At 44.2% G+C, this 23,885-nt stretch overlaps 1 protein-coding gene across 2 annotated transcripts in view; it reads right to left on the minus strand.

Annotated features, from left to right (window-relative positions):
• Positions 1-20,408, minus strand: part of LOC307059742 (diphosphoinositol polyphosphate phosphohydrolase 1) — a gene marked incomplete at its 5' end in the record, with an annotated part of 94,647 nt that extends 74,239 nt beyond the window's left edge. For both annotated transcript variants that reach the window (XM_079713934.1, XM_079713933.1), the window contains one exon: positions 20,310-20,408. In XM_079713934.1, the coding sequence (XP_079570060.1) occupies positions 20,310-20,408 (99 nt within the window). The remainder of the gene's footprint in view (positions 1-20,309) is intronic.
• Positions 20,409-23,885: the final 3,477 nt, after the last annotated feature.

Genomic DNA, 23,885 nt, shown 5'->3' on the forward strand with positions numbered 1-23,885 from the left:
CGGTTGCCAAATATTATCTTCTTTTGTGATTTAACAATGTCATTTACAACAAGAGTGGAACATTTAAGTAAATTTTTCACCCACTCAATGGGTACATAAACATTAAAATGTGTATGCAGAGTTCAGATTATAAAAAATGCTTATTATACAGGAAAAAACAGATTATAAAATTGTATTTAAATAAATCACAATGTTATAAAAACTAAAAAACATAATGATTAAAGAAAAGAATTTCCTCCTTATGTTTTAGAAGAAATTATTTGGAGGTTGAATGGTATTTATCCACACAACAATTGTGGGCCTACTATGTGAAGAGCACCATGTAGGTACCATGGAGGATAAACTATGAGAGACATTAGAACTCTGGTAATTTATAATCTAGTGGGCTCGAAAGAGGGGGTGTTTTTCCCACATTTGCTATAGTGAGTGTGAAATATCTTTATAATGGAAGAAAACTAATAAAACTGCCTTCAAAAATATTTGGCTTTGGTATTCAAAATCTGCCAAAAAAATCCATGTTTCTGATAAATTCAACTTCTTCCCACAATACACACGTGCTACCTCCGGGATGCATGATCAGCTGCAGCTAAGGGTGACAATGAGCAACAGATGCTGCTGAAGTTGGTACAGATTTTGCTCCTATAATTGTATCACAGCCTCTCATTCCACCTGCTTTGTTGTGTTTTGTTTTGAATGCTGGTGTGGGGAGTCAGTTTTAGAAACATATTTTTATTCAAATTTCTCCATTCCACTCATTTAACTCCTTTTGTGGATCTGTCAAAAGAAATTTGTATTCTTTCTACCTCTGTACATTATTTTACCAGAAATATCACAGTAGACAGGTATGAACACCCTTCTGGTTTCAGGTCCCTTATCTCCCTGAAGTGGCTAGACAGACCATGTCTTAGGTTACTTCTATGTTTACAAATTTAAAGATTCTATAAACTTAGGTCCTACCTTCTTCCATATAAAGCCCTTTCAGAGTAAACCCACACAGCTCCATTTATGCATTAAGTCCTTTCTTTCCCAGTTCCTATATTTTTGGATCACAGTCCACACCGAAGTCTATCTTTGTGCAGCTGTGTTAGGCTGTTATGATCAGGATCTGACTTTTTTTATGCCTGCACAATTTGCATTAATGTAATGACAGCAAACTTCTACTCACCCTTCAATACCCAGATTTACTTTTTTCCCCACTGTTTCCAACTTCCCAATTCAGCACTAGTCACTCCTCTGTAGCCTAAAGCCTTCTGGAAAGGGTTTTCTTACAATACTTACAACTATCTGTTGACCATTGTGATTCCTTCAGTGATTCCGGCCTTAGTAACAATGGCTAACAATTCCTAAGTGCTCAAGATGAACCGGGAGGCACTTTATCTATCTTTCTTCACTCAGGTTTCATAGCAACTATAGGAATTAGGCACGATTTATTCCCATTTCACAGATGAAAAAACTGACTCTCAGCTTCCCACTCTTCTGATCTTACACGATACTCCCAAATCAGTCCCAGACCTTGGAACATCTCCACTGTTCCCCTTCCCCTCTCCAGCTCCTATGTGAAAAGGGATAAGGAAATAAACAAAACTTAAACACCATCAATTCTATCCTCTTTTGAGCCCAACAGATTATAAGTTACCAGAGTTCTACAAGTGTCTCTCCTGCTCTTAGTTTATCCTCCATGGTGCTCTATACACAGTAGGCCCACAACTGTTTGTGAGGATACATACCATTCAACTCCCAACCTTAGAAACTATCATTTCAATCCCAACCAAACCACTGCAACTCTGCCAGACTTCTTGCCTCTCAAATTCCTATCACCAGACCACTTCCAGTAAATATACTTCACTTCTCTTTCTCAGAAGGATGGGGTCATCTGGAAGGAGTTTTCTCAAATTCACATCAGTATAATTCAGGCTCTAGGTTTTTTTCTTTTCTTTTCTTTTTCTTTTCCTTTATTTATTTGGCCGCACTGGGTCTTTTTAGTTGAGGCACATGGGATCTTTGTTGCTGAGTGGAGGATCTTTAGTTGCGGCATGTGGGATCTTTAGTTGCAGCATGCAAACTCTTAATCGCGGCATGTGGGATCTAGTTCCCTGACCAGGGATCAAACCCAGGCCCCCTGCATTGGGAGTCCAGAGTCTTAGCCACTGAACCACCAGGGAGGTCCCTAGGTTTTTTTCTTTTATCCACCCTCCAGTCTCAGTAGAAAGTGCATTTCCGTCCTAAAACCTGTCCTAATCAACCCAAATCTATGAGTCCATCTTACCATTTTACTGGAACAGCTTTCGATAGCCGTTGTTCATTCCATTACTCCATCTCGCGTTCACACTATTTGACTGCTCGAGGTCTGACACTATCGTCCACCATTCCCTTCTGAAATGTTCTCCTCCCTCTCTGGCTGCTATGGGGCCCCAAGCTCAGGCCCTGCCCTCAGCTTTTCTCTTTGTGCATTTTCTCTTATGCTGACTCTCCATTCTACCCATCTAAGTCCCTGACACTCAACTCTCTACCCATAGTCTTGACTTCTCGCTCCTCTAATCCTACAACATCAGTTCACTGCATTACTTCCAATTTGACATAACAAAAACCAAAGTCTCATCTTCTCTCCAAAACCAACCTCTCTTCTAAATTTCCATTTTTCCTGCCACCCAGGATCAAAATTTTAAAGTCATATTTAACCAAAGCCCCCTTCAGGGACTTCCCTGGTGGTCCAGTGGTTGAGAATCTGCCTTCCAATGCAGGGGACACAGGTGCGATCCCCGATCGGGGAACTAGGATCCCACATGCCACGGGGCAACTAAGCCCACTTGCCTCAACTACTAAGACCGTGCGCCACAACCAGAGAGCCTGCACGCTCTGGAGCCCGCACACCACAGCAAAGGATCCCGCATGCTGCAGCTAGGACCCGACACAGCCAATAATAAATAAATAAATAAATAAATAAACATTAACAACAAAAACAAAACCCCCTTCATCTTTAACATACCATCCCTTCACTAAATCTGTCCATTCCTTTGATTGCATCTCCTCCTACTTCAGTCCTTCACTTCATTCCCCTGCTGCCATGGCTCTCAATTCTAGCACAGAGTAGCATTCTCCCAACGGTTCCTTGTGGTGAAAAGCCCAGCGTTTATCCTACATTCCAATCTCGAGCCTTTCCACAACAACCCTTTGAAGGACAATTATGGTTCCCCACTGTGGGATCAAACCAAAGTCCTCATCCTCTGAAATCAAGGTTCTACACCATAAACCTCCCATAAACACACCACTAGCCCCACCCCAGGCTCAGGCGCTCAGTCTCGAGCGCGCAACCAGCTCATTCCCAACCCCAATCATAGTGAGCCCCCTTCTCCTAACATACCCTTTCCCCTCCTTCCTATCTATCTAAATTCCATCCATTTCTTAAAGCCCAAGATTGACTCTTTCAGTATTTTGCCTCCAACCTCATGTACCTCCAAAACACGGCTTTTTTTTTGTTGTTGTTTTTTGGAGGTACCTCGCAGCTTGTGGGATCTTAGTTCCCCAACTAGGGACTGAACCTGGGCCCCAGCAGTGAAAGTGCCAAGTCCTAACCACTGGACCACCAGGGAATTCCCTACATTTTTTTCTATTTGCTCCAAGTACTGTTAAGTCTTGCCTTTTCAATTTTTCTATCTGACCCCACACAAGACCCACAGTAGCCATGTGTTCAACTGTACTGAAATGGCTAAAGGAAATTTAATTCATCAGTTTAGAAAAGCATCTTCCTGGAGACTAGGGAACATGTCCACAGTTTTAAAAATCATCACTGCACCTAGAATAGTGCTTTGTATAAAGTAAGGACTCAATAAATTCTTGTTAACCAAGATAGAACTTGGTTACAATGTGCACTTTAAGAAGAATCCTACAGGGCTTCTCTGGTGGCGCAGTGGTTAAGAATCCTCCTGCCAATGCAGGGGACACGGGTTTGAGCCCCGGTCCGGGAAGATCCCACATGCTGCGAAGCAACTGGGCCCGTGCGCCACAACTACTGAGCCTGCACTCTAGAGCCCACGACCCACAACTACTGAGCCCACGTGCCACAACTACTGAAGCCCGCGCGCCTTAGAGCCCGTGCTCCACAAGAGAAGCCACGGCAATGAGAAGCCCGCACACCACAACAAAGAATAGCCCCAGCTCACTGCAGCTAGAGAAAGCCCGTGCGCAGCAACGAAGACCCAACGCAGCCATAAATAAATAAATAAATAAATTTATTAAAAAATAAAAAAGAAGCATCCTACAGTTTTCATAAGCTTGCATTTTTAAAATTCATTTTTTATCTGGACCTTGACACCCATAAGGTTTAAAATATTAAAAATTCACACATTCTCAAATATTCTATAGGTCAACTCTAAAAAAAGAAACCATAAGCATCAAGGGTAGGAGGGTATGATGCTGGTAAGCGTTTCATAAAAATATCAGTTCAGGTCAGTGTTAGTTACATTTGCTCTAATCTGACTGGATTATTTTTTGGCCACTTAAAATAAATTTTACAAACTTTAGCATGAAAAAATTTTTATCACAAAAAAGGGAGGGGGGAATGTTAAAGTCTGCTCCATAAATAAAATGAAAAAGCTCTCCCAGAAAAATAAATAAATGAAAATTCTGACTCAAGACACAGACATCTGTCTGGTACACTGGATTAGTAAGGAGGTTACCTTAAAAAATGACCCAGGGGGTATATTAGACAGTGTTCTTGGGTTGCTAGAACAGAAACCAAGTCTGGCTGTCTGTAGCCAAAAAGAATGTAATGGAAGAAACATCAAAGGCTCAGAAAATTGGAGTGGCAGGGACTATAGGGCCAGGCTTGGAAGATGGGTCCATACCACGGGCACTCCAGGGCTGGCAGCAAGAGGCACAGCCTGCGTCTACAACACAGACATCTGGTCAGCATACAGCCATTGCCCTCCACTCACCCTCCAGCAGCCTCCTCAGAACCCAGCCTCCAAGCACTGAGCAGCCAACTAGTGGAGTCTGAATCCTGTACCCACACAGGCCCATCAGAGAAGGGAGCTAGCACACCGGCCCATTTGGTTTCTGGGGTGGTAAGTGGGCTCTTCTTCCTCTCCAAGAGGGGCTTTCTCCAAAAAGCAGAGAATGCTCTGAGGAAGGAAGAGTGGGCCAGAGACCCTAGAAATAATAAACACTTAACCCTCTCTCCAGAGACACACCCACTTCCAAAGTTATTCACAGAACGACTCCAGAAACATTATTCTATGCTCTCTGATTTTCTGCCAGAAAAATCAATCATTCAGTACACTCCAAATCCCTGCACCATAGCCCCAAACTCTTCTCCAGAGGCTCCCCAGTGTATGCCATTGCCTCAACTGCCCTTGGCCTCTTCTGCTCAGTCTGACCACAGCATGCTCTCCCCCAAGTCTCCTGATCAAGTCCTCTGCCAAGTCCTTCCAAGCCACACACCTTCTCAAACCCAAGAAGAATTCATCTCCCTATTTCTTTCTCCCATAGCGTTATATTTCTACTTAAAAAAAAAAAAAAGTTTAATTATAAAAGCAAAGCAATCCACAGGGATTATTTTAAATAAATATAAGTTGTCACACTGGTTTTCTTTCATGCATTTAAAATTATTTCTTAGATATGCAATAAAGTACAAATTTTTAATGGTACATCGTATTAATATCATGAAATAAAAAATAAGTTAAATTTTGAAAGATTTTCCTGGTTCCAGCAGCAGCTCCAAAGTTCAAAATTGGTAGGGTTCTCTGTTGAGCTTTTTGTTTTCAAGTCTGTGGGGATGAGGAGGAAAAGTATCTTTTTTCCCCCCCCCAGACATTGGTTGGGTTGGTCCCTCTTAACTTCTCTTTCTCCCAGCACAGACTGGAGGCAGAGCAGGGAGGCAGGCAGAGGATAAGGGCTTTCTCTATCCAGAGAAAGGCTTCTCTTTCCTCTTTTCTGCCTTATCAATGGTAGCTGCTCCATAAACGATGATCTAAGGGAAGAAGGAAAGATGGTGGACCACTTACAGTGCCATGCTCCTATGAACAGGGCTCACCATCACCAAGTACTCTGTCTGCCCTGTCTGGTACCTTTTCTAACACTAAAATTGCCACAGAAGATGAACCAGAGGATCACTGAACTACTGTAAGAACTTCTACTCCAAATATCGCACTATATTGCAATTGCTGGCTTATCTATCTCCACTGTCAGACTGTAAACAACGTGAAGGTCGGGGCCTTGTTCACTGAACACAGAACAGTGCCTACAGCTCAAGAAGCACTAGCTAAATTAACAAACAAATACAAACAACTGAGGTTCAGAAACTCCCCAAACCATCTTCTTATCACAATTTACTACAACCCCAAGTTAGAAGTAGAAATTGCCTTTTTCTTGGTTTTATATTTACATAGCTGACACTGAATATTAACTTGTGCCAGCCCCTGGACTAAGTGTTCTATATAATAAATAATTTCACTTCATCTTCCCACACTACAATGAAATAGGAAGGTATTATTATTACATGGGAGGAAATGACGTGTAGAGATGTAAAGTAATTGGCTCAAGATCACAGACTAGTGAGTGTAAGAGCCAGGGCTCCCTCCCCGACTGACTCCAGGGCCCAAGCTCTTCACCACCACAGACACCAAAACTCAAATGACACCATATGGGGCCTAGGCAGGGTATAAGTGTGTGAAGTCCATCAGATTATTCTGACAGAGACACATCATGTTTCCAAAGTAAAGAGGTAAGAGTATTTTCATCTCCACAAAGAAATCAGCACTCTCCCATTTTTCTTGAAACATGTAGCCTTTTTTATCTTCCATCTTCCCGCTTTTGAGAGAAATTTACAAGGGTACGAGAAATATTTGACCTTCCTCTTAACTCTACCTTCAGAAGGCAAGAACATCTCAGCCACCACAATAAATGGCAGCTGACCCTGGGCCCTGGTATCACAGAGAAAACAGGGAATGGAATAAGGGATGTTGGCCAACTGAAGGGGGCGGAGAGTCCAAAGAGCAGCCACCACTCAGCTCTGGCCATAGTCCTCACATAGGAATGCTAGCCCAGTGCTGCTGGATCTTCTGATTTTTCAAGAAAAACCTAAAGACCAGATTTCTTATTTGAAAATTTTCAATATTAGTATGTTGGCAACTAATTTTTAAAAATTCTTGGGCTTCCCTGGTGGCGCAGTGGTTGAGTCCGCCTGCCGATGCAGGGGACACGGGTTCATGCCCCAGTCCGGGAAGATCCCACATGCCGTGGAGCGGCTGGGCCCGTGAGCCATGGCCGCTGAGCCTGCGCGTCCGGAGCCTGTGCTCCGCAACGGGAGAGGCCACAACAGTAAGAGGCCCACATACCGAAAAAAAAAAAAAAATTCTTAAATTATCTTGCAGCCCCAAAACAGCCACAAGCCAACAATTTGTGGTCCTCACAACACTTTAGGCCAAACAGGCTTTCAAGGGCTATATATCCAGGCCTCTGACTTTCCATGGCCTACCTGGCCCCATGTCTCCCATCTGGAATATTCTTTGTCAGCTACTCAAATCCAACCAAGACATTTAGGTGTGGTGCCACACACCCCACAAAACTGTCCCTAATATTCCACCTCATCTTCACAGACTCCTTCAAATTCCTCTCCATCACTTTTCTATTTTACACTTTATAACCTAAACTGCATCTTGCAAAAGTTTAAAGCTCCTCAAGAGCTCGGATTCTGTATTCTACACACCTTAAACCCCTCAGTTTGAAGCATTCTTTATAGATACAATTACTTTTGTACTAAACAAAAAAATTCCTTTTTGAAAGAAAAAGTCACTCAGAGTGCCTGGCTGAAGGATGATACCAAGCTAGCTCCTTTTTAAACAGTGTCAAACCCATGAAAATACCACAGAAATATAGTTATTACATACAGAGACTTCCTAACTCATTTTACCAATGAAATTTAAAGGTTCCGTCTTATTTTTTTTATTTATTTAATTTTATTTATTTATTTAATTTTATTGATTGATTGATTGGCTGCGCCGGCTCTTAATTGCAGCACTCGGGATCTTCGTTGAGGCATTCGGGATCTAATTCCCTGACCAAGGATCGAACCCGTGCCCCCTGCATTGGGAGCACGGAGTCTTAGCCACTGGACTACCAGGGAAGTCCCTCGTCTTATAATTATTAAAGGCAGTCTACTAAAACTACAAAACCTACTGGGAAGAAATAAGCATTGCAGCGATAGGTATAAAAACCCTGAGTCAGGGCTCAGCACACTCAGTAAATGATGACTGAATATAAGTCTAGTAAACGAGTTATTTCTGCAAAGAAGAAAATGAAAAATTAAATAATCAAAAGTTCCCATTACTTAAAATATATTAGCTCATACTACTCACTACAAAAAGTGTTTTATAAAAGCATATAACTTTTCTTATAGCATATTTTACTAGGATTCTTAAATATTCAAAGACACATCACCATCCTTCCTCCTTCTTATAGAAGTAGAAGCACTGTATGTCTAAGTTCATATCCATTTCTGTTCATCATTGCTAAGCTGCTCTCATAAAGCAAATGAGAGAAGTGTTAAATAACAGACTCAAAGAAAAGATTTTCCAGGCAGTTCTTTTTTTTTTTTTTTGCGGTACACGGGCCTCTCAGTGTTGTGGCCTCTCCCGTTGCGGAGCACAGGCTCCGGACGCGCAAGCTCAGCGACTATGGCTCACGGGCCCAGCCACTCCGCGGCATGTGGGATCTTCCCGGACTGGGGCACGAACCCGTGTCCCCTGCATCGGCAAGCGGACTCTCAACCAGTGCGCCACCAGGGAAGCCCCAGGCAGTTCTTTAAAAGGACTTTACTCTTTTATGAACAAAGAGATCAACTAACTGTATACAAAGAAAGTCTACCTAAGGGATCATTTCTTTTTTGTTTATATTACTCTTCTTCTCTTTATAACATTTTGTTTCTACTTGCTTTAAATTTTTTTTTTTTTTGTAATAATTTTTTAATATGGAGTAGAAATTCACTGTCTTTATCTCTTTTTGGAAGTGCTCACAAAATACTTACCACAACATAAGATAATGCGCTTTTTTTAACATCTTTTTTTTTTTTTTTTTTTTGCGGTACGCGGGCCTCTCACTGTTTTGGTCTCTCCCGTTGCGGAGCACAGGCTCCAGACGCGCAGGCTCAGTGGCCATGGCTCTCGGGCCCAACCGCTCCGCGGCATGTGGGATCTTCCCGGACCGGGACACGAACCCGTGTCCCCTGCATCAGCAGGCGGATTCTCAACCACTGCGTCACCAGGGAAGCCCTTTAACATCTTTATTAGAGTATAATTGCTTTACAGTGGTGTGTCAGTTTCTGCTTTATAACAAAGTGAATCAGTTATACGTATACATATGTCCCCACATCTCCTCCCTCCTGCATCTCCCTTCCTCCCACCCTCCCCATAAGATAATGCTTTATGACACTTGAGTTACTAATTTTCCATTTAAGAGGAGTTAAAAAGCATCCAACACTGCTTACCAATTTTTTAAAGTATATTTGGACAAAGCACACAAAAACCATGCTCTTATCCTGCCTCAGATACGTAACCAAAAGTGGACTGTTAGGGGCTTCCCTGGTGGCGCAGTGGTTGAGAGTCCGCCTGCAGATGCAGGGGACACGGGTTCGTGCCCCGGTCCGGGAGGATCCCACATGCCGCGGAGCGGCTAGGCCCGTGAGCCATGGCCGCTGAGCCTGTGCGTCCGGAGCCTGTGCTCCGCAAGGGGAGAGGCCACAACAGTGAGAGGCCCGCGTAACGCAAAAAAAAAAAAAAAAAAAAAGTAGACTGTTTCTGCGAATCTGGTTACACTAAGAAAGCAGCAGCAGAACACAATTTAAAAAATAAGATGTCAGGGCTTCCCTGGTGGCGCAGTGCTTAAGAATCTGCCTGCCAAGTAGGGGACACAGGTTTGAGCCCTGGTCCGGGAAGATCCCACATGCCGCGGAACAACTAAGCCCATGCACCACAGCTACTGAACCTGCGCTCTAGAGCCAGTGAGCCACAACTACTGAAGCCCGCACGCCTACAGCCTGTGCTCCGCAACAAGAGAAGCCACCGCAATGAGCAGCCCGTGCACTGCAACAAAGAGTGGCCCCCGCTCTCTGCAACTAGAGAAAGCCCGCGCGCAACAATGAAGACCTAACACAGCCAAAAAAATAATAATAATAAACAAAAATATAAATTTTAAAAAATAATAAAATAAATGATAAGATGTCCAAAAAAAAGGGAAAAAACCCACTCATGTTTGCTTTGCAATACTTTTGGTGCTTACATTTGAATATAGGTGTATCATTCAGTAATTTGTTTTTATTTCCAATTAAATCAGGAGGTTGCACTGTGATGACCTTTTTCTGTCAAGTCCTCCCATACCCAGATCTGGGTTGGCACTTTGTGGGGAGTGTTAGGAAGAGAGAGAAAAGAAGTTTAAGGCATGGTCTGTGAGAAGGAAAAAAATACAGTTTTCTTCCTTCTTGAGTAGGGAAAAACCTAGTTCTTCCCTGCTGTGTATTTCTTCCCTGTGTGTCTCCTTTACTACTCACACAGAATGCTTCACTTCTGGGACTTCCTTGGTGGCACAGAGGTTAAGAATCCGCCTGCCAATGCAGGTGACACGGGTTCGAGCCCTGGTCCGGGAAGATCCCACATGCCGCGGAGCAACTAAGCCCATGCGCCACAACTACTGAGCCTGTGCTCTAGAGCCCACGAGCCAGAACTGCTGAGCCCGCTCGCCTAGAGCCCATGCTCCACAACAATAGAAGTCACCGCAATGAGAAGCCCATACACCACAGCGAAGAGTAGCCCCTGCTCACGGCAACTAAAGAAAGCCCGCGCGCAGCAACCAAGACCCAACACAGCCAAAAAAAAAAAAAAAGAATGCTTGACTTCTAAGACTTCTGATTACCAAATACGTGCGGGGTTTTCCACACCAAGCAAGTCTCTGCAACACTAGCTGGGTGTCCTACAACTTAACTCAATTTTGTCACTATCTACCCAGAGAAAGTGTCTACCTGAAGATCCCACAGATTAAGGGCTCAGTCCTACAGGACTGTCCCTCTCCCCCTTCAGATGCCAGTCACAAGCCCACGTGCTTCTGACCAACCAGCTATAGATCGGCAGTTCCAATCACCCCCCTCCTTGGGTTCCATTAATTTGCCAGAGCGGCTCACAGAACTCAGGGAACACTTGCTTACATTTACCAGCTTATTAAAGGATACAGATGAACAGCCAGATGAAGAGATACATAGGGTGAGGTCAGGAAGGATCCTGAAATGCAGGAGCTTCTGTTCCCATGGAGTTTGGGTACACCACCCTCCCAGTGTGGATGTGTTTGCCCACTGGAAGTTCACCAAACCCCACAGAGGCTTCATTACATAGGCATGATCAATCATTAACTCCATTTTCAGCTTATCTCCCTTCTCAAGAGAATGGGGGGCAGGGCTGAAAATTCCAAGCTTCTAATCACGGCTTGGTCTTTCCAGTGACCAGTCCTCATCCAGGAGCCATCCAGGTGCCCACCCAGAGTTGCCTCGTCAGAACAAAAGACACTCCTATCACCCAGGAAATTACAAGAGTTTCAGGAGCCCTGTGTCAGGAACAGAGGTCAAAGACCAATATTAGAATAAGAGGCACTCCTAGTGTTCTTGTCACTTAGGAAATTACAAGCGTTTAAGGAGCTCTATGCCAGGAACCGGGGACAGAGATCAATATATATTTTCTATTATCTCACAGCCTGTCTCAAGAAGAGCTGAAAAGCCACAATTCCACTCAGAATTCTACCTGCTCCCCATTCCACAGCTGGGGACAAAGGCACATGGCTAAAGCGAACAGCATCCTATCATATTTAGGCTCATACATTACCTTGAGAAGGAAGGTACTATGGCTTAATCAACTCTGAGTAGTCTAAACAATGGGAGTTCAGAAATCAGCAAACCCAGTCTGACTTGGACGACTGCTGAGCTGCTTTTCAGGAGCTTGAAGGCAACTAGCTTCCCCGTGACAGCACTCTCCTAACACATACAGCCCACTGCCAACACATCCCCAGCCTCACAAGAACTGAACCTACACACACACACACACACACACACACACACACAAAACCACTCCATTCCCAGCAGTTCCCCACTCTAGAAGAATCCCTGGCATTTAAGGTAACCAAACCCTCAATAAAACTAGGTAAGTGTTGAAAAGTCAAACATACTCGAGTGGCCTGGGTTCAAATACATTTCTAGGAAAAATTGGCAAGCCTTTGTTCTATTAAACAAAAAATGTCCTCCAACCTTTTATTAGCAATACACTGCAGTACTAACTTTTATAAGCTAACTACCTGACTTGTGTGCAACAGCCTGCTACACACACACACACACACACACACACACACACAACCTCTGAAAGAAGAACTGAGGGTGAGAAACGGGGTGGCTAGAGAAGACCGGTGGGAAGATTTACCTTTCACTCCATATCCTTTGTACCTTTTGAATTTTGTAGTGTGTTCATATATATTACCTATTCAAGATAGTCTTTCTGGGGCTTCCCTGGTGGCGCAGTGGTTGACAGTCCGCCTGCCGATGCAGGGGACACGGGTTCGTGCCCCGGTCCGGGAAGATGCCACATACCACGGAGCGGCTGGGCCCGTGAGCCATGGCCGCTGAGCCTGCGCGTCCGGAGCCTGTGCTCCGCAACAGGAGAGGCCACAACAGTGAGAGGCCCGCGTACCGCAAAAAAAAAAAAAAAAAAAAAAAAAAGATAGTCTTTCTGAGTAAACTACCCTAAAAAGAGTGTAAAGAAACTTTAGGGTCTCTACTTCGGGTCCTTTCAGACTTATCTCTTGAAAAGATTACAGTACTTTATTTTATCTCCACCTGGACATTACTTAAATACAGCTTTTTCTCATAAACTCTTTTACCATCCTATTCACTTTACACCTCATATTCAAAGGAAGGAAGGTGGTTTCACGGGATGTTACTGGTTTGTTTGCTGGCTGGCTTTGTTTGTTTGCTGGCTGGCTTTGCAGGACGGGGTAAAGGAGAGCCAGGAAAACTGGAAAGGTGACAAGGCCCCACAGGATCTGGTTCCCTCCCACCTCTCTAACATCTCCAGCTATACTGGCTGGCTTCCAGTTCTTCCTCCTTCCCAAGCTCATTCTCCACTTGGGGCCTCTGTAATTGCTCTTCCCTCTACCTTGCCTTTCAGAGACCACCCAATCAAAATTTGCCAATTCCCCCCACCCCAATCTCAGTCACATCCTACACTTAGTTTCTGCTCAGCACCCACCACTGCCTAAAATCATCAAGTTCACTGATATTTTTGCTCATTTACTGTCTCCTGGCATTTATATTAGATGCTTCACAAAAGCAATGACTTCCATTCCGCCTTGTTCATCACTGTGTCCCCAGAACAGTGTCAAACCTGGAAGTAGGCACTCAATAAAATTCTGCAGAACAAATGAGTAAATGAATGAATGAATATAAGAATAAACACTTTTCCCTATTCAAAGGGTGAGGAAGCAAAGCCTTCAAAAAGGCTGGGAAAAACATTGTGAACACTCAAGCACCCATGTTACTTTAAGGCAGAAATTCTCAAACTGGATTCAAGAAGTTTTCTTGGGTGTTGTGAGGATTTTACTCAGAAACTCAGATGCATATGTTTTATTACTAAATTTTAAGTTTGAACTTTATTTCCAAATTCAATTCTTTATTCTTCTTTTAACCGCATAACATCTTATTATCTTTTTTGCCTATGATGGTTTCTTTGTTCTGTTTCACGTTAGCCACCATCAATCAAATGCTTTAGACTCAGCACCCATAAACTTTACATTGTGTTTCTTTTACTCTGACCTACATAAAGAACAAAGCAATAATGACAGGAAAATTTTATGAGCATCCCTATCAAACTTCATCTTCAAATTAATTACGTTAATATTAACTTTAGAATACCGATTTGACATACATTGTTGACTATGAACCACTACCAACAAGTCATTAAAACAGTATCTACTACTTGATTGTAGTCTGTTGGTGCATTTATTTACTTATTAATAAAAGGTTCCAGGCTATGAGCAAAATGAAAATCCTTTTCCCTCAGGTACTGCACCACTAGGGTTGGGGATCAGTACATTATATCAATTAGCCAACACAAATCCTGTGAGATGGCACAGACTCTCAAGTTCAGCATCTGAAAGAAATCCTATATGTCCTATGATGGGACGGTCCAATAAGATTCTGAAAGTATTTACAACCGAATACACACATACTTTCGATAGGCTGATACTCAAGATTATCAGACACCCTGTCACTATGACTGGAAATAAGAAAAGAACTGGGAGACTTCTCTGAAACCTATATACCAACACATTATTGGTAGACACTAGCATTCGGTATATTTTGGTTATTTTCAGTTCCTCCACTAGACTGCAAGCTTCTTGAAAGTAGGGACTATGTGTTCATTCACTCATTCACACAGTCAACAAATAATATTGAGCATCTACTACTGTTCTAAGCACTGAGGACACGGAAGTGAATAAAACAGACAAAAGAGACAAAAATTCCTATCCTCAGGGACTAGCTTGCATTCACTTGAGAGGAAACAGACAATATATAGATGAATACATAGCATGTCTTAATGGCGACAGGTGCTGCCAAGAAAAAAAAGCATAAGAGATGCACAATGGACTGGTGTTATCTTATACACGGTGATCATTAAAGACCTGTCTGATAAGGTGAAAATTAAACAAAGACCTCAAGTGAAGGAGCGAGCCATGCAGATAATATGGGGGAGAAACAGCACAGAAGCCAGTGGGCTGGAAGAGAGGGATGAGTAAGAGGGAGAGTGGTGAGAGATGAGGTCAGAGCTATGGCAGGGGACCAGACCATCCAGAGTGCTGAAGATCATGGTTAAGACTTTGGATTTACTGAGACAGAACACCACTGGAGCAGAGGAGTGACATGACCTGACTTCTGTGTCAGAAGAATCACTCCACCAGCTGCAGTAGTGAAGACTAGAGGGGTAAGGGCAGAAGCAGGGAGACAAGTTAGGAAGATAAAGCAATAATCCAGGCAAGAGGCAATAATGGGTTAGGCTAAAATAGTACAGTGGAGGGACTTCCCTGGCGGTCCAGGGGTTAGGACGCCACGCTTCCACTGCAGGCGGCATGGGTTCCATCCCTGGTTGGGGAACTAAGACCCCGGAAGCCATGCAGCCAAAAAAGAAAAAAAAGTGTGCTGAAGGAATGAATAAACAAATGCATTCTTGAACAAGAGCCCTTCCTTTTTGTACTATTTTATGAAGAAGAATATAGACTGCTTCACACCCAGTATATATATAACACTCTGTTTATTGAGAAATGAGAATCACCCACACCCAAAAGCAAAAGATTAGGGCAAGGAGTGGAAAAGAAGAATGAAGACTGCAGTACAATTTCAGACCAGAATTCACATCTTGGGAAGTAGGCAGGAAAGGAGGTAATGGGAAAAACATCTGACTAACCCGTATTTATTAGGCAGACACAAGGGAAAGGGTGTGTGTGTGTGTGTGTGTGTGTGCGCGCGCGCGTGCACACGCACGCACACAAAGCCTCAGAAAAGATTTAGAGAAATGAGGATCAGAAATGTCCAGTCAGATGACTGGATCCATGCACACATGGTGATCCTAGAACAATGTAATACTGTACACGACCAAGATATGCTGAAAAATGACTCCCCAACCAGCCTGGGATCGACTAGAAACCCTTCGTCATGGTTTTCGCCCCTGGGATTGCCACCTGAGCCTTACTCCCCACTCTAGAGCCCGGGGGAAGGTATAGTCGGCAGGGACGTCCTTCCACCTGCTCCTCTGGGGCATTTTTACTGACACTCAGGCCACCAGAGACTCCACTCACTGAGGAGCTTCGATGTCAATCATCTTCTCATCCAACCTAGTGAGCTCAAGGATCTGAGAAAATGAGAACCAGGAGCCCCATGCCAAGAGATGCAGGGCCCCTGATGGAAAATCTCAACAAGCAAAACTAAGACCTTTAAGGACACTTTTGTCCTTTCCTTTTAAAAACAGTTTTAATGCACAGGGAAATCTAACTGAGATGATCCTATCAGTACTCACTTTTCTCCCTCAGTAAACACAGACCCCTTAGGAGCAACTTCAACTTTCCCAGGCACTGTGATGCCATCCAATGTATAGTCAGTATCACCAGCCTTTCTAAGAGTACTGCACATTGCTAGATACTCCAACTGTCTAAAATGCCTGTGTTACACTCCCCTACCCCCAGTCCAGAGAGGACACACAGAGTACAAGCAATCCCACCCCTAGTATCTCTCACTTTCTGTAAGCACGGAGGCTCCAAAGAAGGAAAGGAATGGGGGAAGAGGGAAAATTTCACTGGAAGTGCTTTAGGAAGGCCCAAGGTGAATGACATGACAAAGATGAATGTCGTATCACCCAACTTAGTTTCTATGAAGAAAAAAAAAAACTGGGACTTCCCTCGTGGCACAGTGGTTAAGACTCCACGCTCCCAATGCAGGGGGCCCGGGTTCGATACCTGGTCCAGGAACTAGATCCCACATGCATGCCACGACTAAGAATTCACATGCCACAACTAAGGAGCCCACCTGCCGCAACTAAGACCCGACGCAACCAAATAAATAAATATTTAAAAACAAAGAAAAATCTGAAAACATTCATGAAGTTATCTATGTGCAGAGTCCTTCTAGACTTTTAAAACTCCCTCCCTCTCCATCTATTTCAGTATACTAATCCATATTAATTGAGCAGCAATTTTTTTTAGTGACTTGAAATTATTCCAAAGCATTTGAAATACTTTTCACAAAACCATTCCAAAGCATTTGAAATACTTCTCACAAAACCATTCTTTTTGAACTCAAATTTCACCAGCTGACGTCATATTTAATTACACTGCATAACTACAATAACAAGTACAATGAACATAAACAGATATACGGATAAATATAACTGATTCTTTGTAAGCACATGACTGGCTGGGAGGCCACATGCTCCGGGGCCAGTCAGGCCCAGCAGCTCACAGAGTAAAAGCAAGTGTTCAGGGCACCAAGTGGTTAAAACAGAGGCTGGGCAAGAGACTGTACACAGTACATCAGGTTCAAAGCACTGTAAGAAATGTTAGTTGGACTTCCCTGATGGCACAGTGGTTAAGAACCCACCTGCCAATGCAGGGGACACGGGTTCGAGCCCTGGCCCGGGAAGATCCCACATGCTGCGGAGCAACTAAGCCCGTGCACCACAACTACTGAGCCTGCGCTCTAGAGCCCGCAAGCCACAACTACTGAAGCCTGCGTGCCTAGAGCCCGTGCTCTGCAATAAGAGAAGCCACCGCAATGAGAAGCCCATGCACCACAATGAAGAGTAGCCCCCACTCGCCACAACTAGAGAAAGCCCGCGCGCAGCAACAGAGCCAACACAGCCAAAAATAAATAAATAAACTTACTTAAAAAAAAAAAAAGAAATGTTAGTTATCAGGATTGCCCCAACCTAAAGATATTAATTTATCAAAATGTGTCACCATAATTAGTAAAACGTCTAAGGAGGGGGATTTTCCTGCTGTTGATGCTTGCTTATCAACAGGAAAAGCAGCCAGAGGTTTGAAGGAAAGGGAACTCATTTTCATGATGTTGTTTAGTCTGTCCCACTAGCCTCTAAGCTCCCTCACTGTCTGTCTCCTTTTAACTGTATCACAGAACCTGACACTTGGTGAGTGCTCAATAAACTTGCTCAGTAAATTTGCTGGATATGTTCACACGCCCTAACCTGAATCAGTATTATAGCTGCTATCACTGCTGGCCTATAAATAAAATTTTCTGGGGCTGGAAAAATGGAATGTTAGAAGGTTTGACTCATGGTCTGTTATCTGCTAATACTTTCCATCTCTTTTTCTTTACATTGTAAGTACGTTTCCTGACATTGGTTAACTAAATTTATAAATCAGGGTCCTATTCATACTTACATTATTGTTGTATTAATGCTAATAGTATTCTGTAACGTATTCTATCTTGATTAAAGCCATTAGTGCTCATTAAAAAATAAAATTGGGTTGAATGTCCTATTGAGTTTGAATTTCACATTCCCACAATGTGTGGCAGCTAATACTTCCAGTTTCTAGCACTACTATTGAGAACATAAAAGTTCTCCGGGAACTAACAAATTACTTCCCTTCCAACATAATTATATAATCTGAGAGTTGAATGGCACCCTAGAGATTATTTTGTGGTCCAAAATCCCTCCCAATTAAGGGAGGATAACTACTCAACTTTTGGGGGCAGGGAGGGATGTAAATCTTTAAATCCCGCATTACAGAATGCTGCACCTATACAGCATTCTGTATAGAACACACAAAAGAGCCTATACAATAGGCTCTTAATACATATTTGCTTAACTGAACAAATCTAAAATAGGTTCCATTTCATTATTTTCTTATTCTTCCTAGGCTTTAGCTGTAACATCTACTGAATCTGAATGAAAGATATGCATCAATCTTCTGCTCATTAACCAATGTTCAAAAAGAAATTCAGTAAACTCCATGATCAGTCAAATGTTTTAACACTGATGCTGCTTGTACCAGTACATAATAAAACTTTAACAGAAAATGGAAAATCAAGTCTTTATTACTTTGCTTATGATCTATAAAGGGTTTCCAACTTACCCAAAATACTCACGTGTTCTCAATTTCTAGTATGATTTTTTTTAACAAAGTCTTGCATCATTCATACAAGTAAATTATACACCCTTCTACTTATAATTGGGGTGCTCACAGATTTAACCATAGTGTTATAGTAAGACATGTTATTATGCTAATTAGTTTTCCCTCCAGTTAACAGCCTGTCATCTCATCTGATTTCCCATAATATGATATGACAATAAAGAGAACAAAGCCTCTGGAGCAGTAAACATCGCCAATAATTTTACTTTACTCAAGCATATATTCCAAAACAAGTACATAATTTACAGCAAGGCCCTGCGTAACAGGCTATTACAATGCATGTGTTTTGAGGACTTTTACAATATATTCTAGGACAAAAGTATACATTTCCAAATGCAGTTTCCTACTGTTTTGCTGAACGGGAACACACAAAATCTCTCAACAGCACAATTACAGTGCTTTTAACTTTTTTTTTTCAGGCAATAAATTCCCACTTCCTCCTAAATATCTTTGGACAGCAACTCTGGCAACCCATCTGTGTCTTTCATCACAACTTCTTTTCATAACTAACGGGTCAAGTTCTTTTCTCCCCATTTCAACACGATGTACTGTACTTGCAGCCCTGCCACGATAGCCCACTGCTGAATGCCGGAATACAGCATATTGAATTTCACTGTCCTTTATTGTTTCCAGTTTAACTGCCATTTTACCACCGTACACATGAGAGAAACGCGTTCCCACAGGCATCTTATGAATTTCCAAAGCAGCTATTCTGTGAGGATTTACAAAACATTTGCCTTCTCTGAATTCCCTTTATCACCACAGAAACGGCTGTGAGGAGCTGAGATTTTTTTAAGTACCCTATGCAAAAAGAAACTGATTTTAAGCATTTCTATTCTGCAAGCAAATTTAATCCTAAAGGCCTTCCTATAGGGCAGTGGAGGAATGTCAGGGCAGAGATCTTAAATACCGCTTTTGGCCTTCCCAATTAAAATGAAAAATTTTCAACACACTAAGATTATCTAATCAAATGTCCTTTCTTCTCAGGCTACATCCTAAGGGCTACCCAGAGCAGTGTAAAATAAACAACTGGCTTTGGCTTTTGCACAACGCCCTAAATCTTCCTAAGACACCCCCACTCCGGCTCACAGACGCACATAATCCCTCGGCAAACCCCCAACCTGCCAATGAAGTGGACTCTTTCTCTGTCACAAAGGGCCGGCCCGCGCCTCGTGAACGGAGGCCTCTACACACATGTGCTGGGCTGACAAGTGCGGAGCTGCCCTTTCTGGATCCAAAGCTGCAGGCCTGGACCGAAAGCCACACGCTCTTCCCACCCACTGCCTTCTACCCGCCGCCACTCTCCCCAGTGACAGGCGGCCCGCTCCGAAGTGCCCCAGCCGCCCGCCCGGCCCGTGCCGCATGGCCACGCTCAGACCCACTTCCCCTCCGCCCACCGTCCTCTTTCCTTCCTCCTCTTCCTCGCCTCAGGAAATTCCGTCGGAACTTCATTGGGTCCGAGAGGAGCGGCCCAACCCGGGGCCCGGGCAAACCCTCTCCAGCGGCCGCGCCCGCCGCGCCCCCCGCCCCTCGGCCCGAGGCGGCCACCGACCCCGGGGACCCCAGGCCCGCCCGGCCCGGCGCCTCACCTCCTCCTCACTCTCGCTGCGGAAACACAGGCACGCGGCCCGCTTCTTGTAGCCGTCGCCGTCATAGGTGCGGGTCTGGTTCGACTTGAGCTTCATCATCCTCCGAGCCCGGATGGGGGTGAGGTGCGGGTCGCGGGAGTCGAGGGTGGGGAGTCCGCTCCAGACGGCCGCGCGCGCGCGCGCCCCCGGCTCGGCCAAGGGAAGCAGGGAAGGGGTGCCGCTTCTCCGCTACACGGCTCCGCCGCTGGCCCGCCGCGGCCGCCTCATTTCCCCCGGCCCAGGCCCCGCGCCGTCGCCGTCACGGCTGCCGTCGCCGCTGCCGCCACGGCCGCCGCCCCCTCTGCCGCCGCCACCCCGGACGACGACTGCGTCGCCATCTTGGGCGCGCTGCGTCAAGGGCGTAAAGCCGCGCCGGCCTACCGGACGGCCGCGCGCTCGCAGCGCAGGCCGCGTTCGGGAATCGCGCCCTCCCATTCCGCGCGGCGTAAACGAGCGTATGGAATGAGAGGGTCGCGCGACTGGAGGTGGCCTCTACGCCAATAGCGTAGAGGTGGGGACGGTGAGGCGCGCTGGGAGACAGCCGGGGGAAGGGATGCGGGTGCAGGGCCGCCCAGCTCCGCTGAGGAGGGGGAAACCAGGATTTGTCCAGGGTCACGGCGCCCGGGCCTTGGCTTTGCCCATCCATCTGGGAGCGGGTGAGGGAGAAGGTCTAGAGGTAAAGGTGGGATGCAGTTAAACGCAACGGAGAGCGCAACCTGAGATGCCTGGATTAAGCACTGCAGGGAAACGGGGCGGGGAGCGCGGTGCACTGACATCCAGAAGCTCTGGACGTCTTATGGGCTGGGGCATGTAGTACATTGAAAGAACAGATGTTTATTCTGCATTCCTTTATTGGTGCAAAAAAGTAAATGCTTCCTCTTTTTTTTTTTTTTTTTTAAGAAGATGTTGGGGGTAGGAGTTTATTAATTTATATTTATTTTTGCTGTGTTGGGTCCTCGCTTCTGTGCGAGGGCTCTCCCTAGCTGTGGCAAGCGGGGGCCACTCCTCATCGCAGTGCGCGGGCCTCTCACCATCGCGGCCTCTCGTTGCGGAGCACAGGGTCCAGGAGTGCAGGCTCAGTAGTTGTGGCTCATGGGCCCAGTTGCTCCGCGGCATGTGGGATCCTCCCAGCCCAGGGCTCGAACCCGTGTCCCCTGCATTAGCAGGCAGACTCCCAACCACTGCGCCACCAGGGAAGCCCAATGCTTCCTCTTTAGGTATACAGGAGGGCCAGGAAAGAGTGAGAGAGTATGTGTGTGTGTACGTGTGTGTATGTGTACACACAATGCAAATCATAAGGCATCATCATTTTGGGCAGTAAAGGAGGAGGATATATTGTGGTGTCAAACAGATTCTCCAGGGAAGGATATACATACAGCCAGATGCCCTCCAGCAAGGAAAAGGGAGTATGACTTATGAAAGTTCTCAGCAGCCCAGACCAAACCTAGGTACCATGCCGATGCCCTGGACGTGCTGAAAATCATGTGCAGGATTTGTCTGTGAATTGCTTATTACCCTTTTTTGAATTTGCTTATATTTAGCATTGTCAGAAAAGATGAGGATCTGAAACCAAACAAACCTAGGTTGGAATCTCATTTACATAATTTATTTACCCCTGTAAAATAGAGATAATAAACTCATGTGGCACCTGGCACATAGTACTCACTCGATACATTGTAACTACAGGCATACCTCAATTTATTGTGCTTTGCTTTGTTTTTTTACAAATTGAAGGTCTGTGACAACCCTGCACTGAGCAACTTTTATCCAATTGCAATTTTTCCAACAGTATTTGCTCACTTCTTGTCTCTGTGTCACATTTTAGTAATTCTTGAAATATTTCAAACTTTTTCATTATCCTATGAGCAGTGATCTTTGAAGTTACTACCACAACTTGCTGAAGGCTCAGAAGATGGTTAGCATTTTTTAGTAATGAAGTGTTTTAAAATTAAGATATATACATTTTTTTAGACATAATGCTATCGCACACTTAATAGATTACAGTATAGTATAAACATATGCCATAGGAAACCAAAAATTCCTGTGACCTGCTTTATTGCAATATTTGCTTTATTGCATGGTCTGGAACTGAACCAGCAATATCTTCAAGGTATGCCTGTAATGTTATTGACATTTCACTAAGCCCTTGACACATAAGATATGGAATTTCAGTTAGTTTTAGTCAATCTTCATGCGACAGAATTCCCAAAATCTTGGTCATTTTGCTTGTCTTTCTAGCCTTCTCCTCTGCCATATGTCTCTAATTTAAAAAAAAGAAAGCTAAAGCCAAAAGTTCTGATTGTAGAAATACTTTAACATGCCCACTGTCAAAAATTTGGAAAAAACATAGTATTTTTATTTTATTTTATTTATTTTTGGCTGCACTGGGTTTCTGTTACTGCGCGTGGGCTTTCTCTAGTTGCAGAAAGCAGGGGTTACTCTTCGTTGCAGTGTGCAGGCTTCTCATTGCGGTGGCTTCTCTTGTTGCGGAGCACGGGCTCTAGGCGCGGAGGCTTCAGTAGTTGTGGCTCATGGGATCTAGAGCGCAGGCTCAGTAGTTGTGGCGCACAGGCTTAGTTGCTCCGTGGCATGTGGGATCTTCCCGGACCAGGGATCAAACCCATGTCCCCTGAATTGGCAGGCGGATTCTTAACCACTGCACCACCAGGGAAGTCCCCATAGTATTTTTTTAATTAAAAAAAACTAACTTATGGGGGGGGGGGGATGTGAGGGGAATGACACTTGACTTAAAAAAAAAAAAACCCTAAATTATGGATATCTTTGAGCACATTCTGTAGAGATTTGTATCCTGCTTTTTTTTCTGGTCTTTTCCACGTCATTAAGGATTTTTTTTTAAAATACCATTTCTAATTACTACCCAATAGTCCATCATAGGGATGAACCATCAATTTTACCATTTCCCTCCTGTTAGAAGCTTAGGTTGTATCCTCTGTTTCATTAGAACAGCAACAAACATCCCTGTACATAATTTCTTGTCTCTGACTCAGGTAGTTCCTCAAGATAATTTCCCAGAGGCGGATAAGGGGGGTAGGAACACACTTATGGCTCTTGCTGCTTTTCGTCAAAGGCTTCCCAGAAAAGTTGTATGAGTACAATTACACCAGTGGCTAGAGAGCTACACCATACCGTCTGCCACTTTCATAAGGTAGAGAGCAGAATTGCAAATGGCATTCCAGGTTTCAGCACACCAGAGTAAAGATAATAAGCAAGGTAAACTGTCACATCTTTGAAGGCAAGCACTGTGTCTCATTTACCTGGATATCTCCACCTCCTAGCACAGGGCTTTGTCCAAAATAAGAGCTCAGTAAATGTTGATTGACAGATGGATGGAGGTCTTCTGTTGGTTTCTAATTCCTTCTCCACCTTTTGTGGGCCTCTTTAGTTGTAAGAACTCACTAGATCGCTCCCAGATCCCTTGCCTTAATAGTAATAATTAATTTTTCTTCATTCAGGAAACATTAACCAGGACTTCCCTGGTGGTGCAGTGGTTAAGAATCCTCCTGCCAATGCAGGGGA

Source organism: Hyperoodon ampullatus (genome assembly GCF_949752795.1).
Source record: "Hyperoodon ampullatus genome assembly, chromosome: 10".
Classification (NCBI taxonomy): Eukaryota; Metazoa; Chordata; class Mammalia; order Artiodactyla; family Ziphiidae; genus Hyperoodon; species Hyperoodon ampullatus.